The sequence below is a fragment of the Stylophora pistillata genome, chromosome 3 (assembly GCF_964205215.1).
Source record: "Stylophora pistillata chromosome 3, jaStyPist1.2, whole genome shotgun sequence".
NCBI lineage: Eukaryota > Metazoa > Cnidaria > Anthozoa > Scleractinia > Pocilloporidae > Stylophora > Stylophora pistillata.
Window position 1 is genome coordinate 5,205,001 of NC_142521.1, and position 3,453 is coordinate 5,208,453.

General features: G+C 39.0%; 1 protein-coding gene across 1 annotated transcript in view; it reads right to left on the reverse strand.

Annotated features, from left to right (window-relative positions):
- LOC148734225 (uncharacterized) overlaps positions 1–2,974 on the reverse strand; it is a 3,213-nt gene extending 239 nt beyond the window's left edge. The window contains exons 1-3 of the mRNA XM_088754525.1: positions 1,745–2,974; positions 1,064–1,162; positions 1–559 (exon numbers count right to left, since the gene is read on the reverse strand). The exon at positions 1–559 is cut by the window's left edge and continues 239 nt beyond it. Of these exons, the coding sequence (XP_088610651.1) occupies positions 59–559; positions 1,064–1,162; positions 1,745–2,896 (1,752 nt within the window). The 5' untranslated portion in view covers positions 2,897–2,974 and the 3' untranslated portion in view covers positions 1–58. The remainder of the gene's footprint in view (positions 560–1,063; positions 1,163–1,744) is intronic.
- Between the last annotated feature and the right edge of the window lie 479 nt (positions 2,975–3,453).

Genomic DNA, 3,453 nt, shown 5'->3' on the forward strand with positions numbered 1-3,453 from the left:
TTGTAAATGAAGTCAAAATCGGCCATAAGGTCAATCGTGACTATTCACTTAACAGTGTTCAGACCGAGGTAAAAGACTTTCCAGATGAAGAAAAGGCTGAATTTAAAGAGAGTTCAAACAGACCATAAGAGTGGAAATGATCAGGTATTAACAATGTAAAGGTGCATGTTGATGAAGAGATGTAATCTTCACAATGAAAATTTACATTTATCGCAAAGTTCTGTACTGAAGGCATCATCTTACTTCCAGTGCAATACTGCATTAATTGCATCAACCTGGCACTTGATGACTGGTCAACAAATCTATTCATCATCATCTTGATTTCCTGTGCTTGGTCACTTAATTCATCTGGATATTTGAGACACTCTCTGACTATTGCTGGTGTCAGCTCAACAGGTTTAAAGGTGAACACACTCTCAAACAAATGTGGGTGCTTTGACATCTCATCAAGAACACCAAGGGTGATCAATCCTTTTCTCAACTGATCCAAAGCCATTTTACGTTTTGAAATGACCTCATACATGACTATTGATTGGATTATTTTCCCTTTGGTAGACATCTGAAATAAAATTATGATATTAACAGCAATGTCCTAATAGAATGCAACATAATTCTCTTCAATTTTAGCAAACAAATAGGGTGGCACTTAGGTGGCTTCAAACTAATCAACTGAATAAAATTGATGGAAACTTAGTATGTAGCCATATAAATCTTCTGAAAGTGTATTACTGTTAAATGAGGTGTCTTACTTGAGAGAAAGGAATGACCATATCATCTCTGGTACCATTATAATCATAAATCATAAAATGATATATAATTGCCATGTATATACCATCTCAGAAAATTTTCTGATATATTAGAGCTACTGTATAACCATCCTATAAATAGTTCCCATCAGACTCAAGACAGCAGTGAAATCTCAGTGAATGTGTAAAAGTACATCTGGAAATTCCTGCATTGATTTTGCTATTTCACAATCTCAAGAATGAATAATATAGTTTATGCAATGCCAGGGGTGACATGCATGACAGACCATATATTTTTAATGTAAATTAAGTTCTACCTGCAGAACACTTGTCTCTCCACAATTAGCCATCAGATTAATTACTTCACCATTCTTGGCTAGCTCTCCCAGTTCATCATAACTGTTGACATCCATTAGCTTTCAATAAATTTGCAGAAATAGAAATAATCATTACTCATGACTAGAATGTACATATACTGGTGGAGAAGTTTTATTATTTGAATAGTAGGTATAGGTGAAAGGTAGGCCCTTTTACACCTTTCAGCAAGCCATTCCAGGTAATCTTCATGAGAAACATTTTTTGCATGCATGTGCATTTCAATGCTCAGGGCATCTTGATTGTAAACTAATGCACCTTCACATTTTTTCCACACTACTTTTCCATACTATCAAGTAAAAAAACTCCTAGACCACAACCACCATTTCAAAAGCACTTGCCACATAAATTTTCTAGTAATGGGAGGCTTACCTAATACTGGCTGATAGTTTCGAAAGAAACTGTTTGGGGCTGCGTCGGTGGGAGTAATGAAATAATTTGGATATATCAACAAAGTTGAAATGGTAAATTGGCCACCAATACTGGTTGCTTTGGCATGTTAAAGAGTGGATTGTTTAATGGGGTGTCCATGAGGTGCGGTGTACACTTACTGGATTTACTGTGGTTTTAAGGTAAATCTTTGCTTTCCTTTAAATTACACTCAAGACATACTGAGCATTTACCTGTAAGACTATGTTCCTGGACATTGGACATGGAAGATCCCAAACATCACAGTATGCAAATGCACACATGACATCTCCAGTCACAAGGTAATAAAAACAGGGCAGTGCCAGACATGGAAATCCAGGGCCTCCTTGCACAAGTGAATGGGCAATCATTTTCCCAACCATTTCAAACATTCCACTCATGACGGCCTGTGGTTGGTAACTTGGCACCTTGCGGGCTTCTTCTCCTTCAAACAGCAGCAGTAGCTTGCCCTGTACTAATCCTTCAAATAAGTTAGAGTAAAACTGTCTTAATACTCCACCACTGTCTATGGCAGGCTGCCCTCTAAAGATAATTCTTAAAGGGCAGGAAGCATCAAACTGAATGGACTTGTAATAGGCCACAGCATCTTCAATTAGATCATCTTCATCAACTTCTAGTTTCTTTCTTTTTCCTGTTAACTTATTTCCTAAGATGTTGATGATCTGCACTAATGAGTCAAGGTCTTCCTCACTTACAGATGGCAGCAGTTCCCCTAGTGTTGCCATGTCACTCTGCCTGCTTGGACTGGAAATAAAGGACACATTACTGCTTAGCAAATCAGCAGAGGTACATGCCCCAGATACACTTGCACTGTCCATGTTAGTAAGGCCGTGGTCAAATGGTCCATTCTCTGCAGATGCATTCGCTAGTGCACTCTCAGATTTCTTGGATATGGAATTAATCGACAATTCTGATGAGAAGAAAGGTGACTTCATCAAGTCCTCATCGTCCTCACCTTTAGTCACTATGGGTGATGGCTCATCACACGCTTCGATGACTTCTTTTAAGACATTTAAACGAATATAAAGCTTTCCCTGGCCACATAACTCTTTCACGTGTTTATAATTCCATTCAAGAGATTTTCCTACAACGGGGGTAGTTACTTTGTTGCGCTCTCGCTTAACAAAGTCAAAATGATCTGGTCTTACGAAAGGGAATCGCTGCTTCAGTACCTCTGTTATGCTTTCTCTGATTTCGCTTTCCGACTGGCCTGTTCCCAGCTCAAAGTAACCTTTCAGTAGAATCATATCGTCGGTAACTGGGTAATCAGGGACAAAGCCATTTTCATCGAGATCTTCGGGCTTGTCGAGGAGATGAACAGCTTTTGGGTGTAACTCTTGTTTCATTTGTTTCTCCTGTTTACCTTTGAGGCGCCATGGATGATTTGTTGCAACTGCGGGCCTCTTTTTTCCCTTGTGAAAAGAAGACGAAGAAGAAGGAACTGATGCCCGGGGCGATAGAATTTGTCATCTCTCGGCTCGCAGATCTTGCTGAACTTGCTATAAGGTCGCGCGTTCTCATTAATAACGAGGTATTACTTCCCGATCGTTGAAGAGCGATCTCATTTCGAACACATTCTCTCACAATTTGTGTCAGTTCTTCCCTAACATCACGCCCTGATTCGTCTTCCGACGCCATCTCTATTCATGGTTAATGGTCGGGGCACTGGGTCCGCAATACAGCGTATTTAACTGGGGTAGGGGCGGGGAATTTTGTTGAATGACGATATTTTGAATGTCCGGGAACTTTCGAACACTTAGTCATAATAGAAGGTATGTCATTAAATAATTATGCGTGGTAGAAGTTGAATAATTATTTTTGTTGGGTAAAAATTTTGGACTGAAGTTGAACAATTAATTTTGTTGAGTAAAATAAATATAGCTATTGAAGTTGAATAAATATT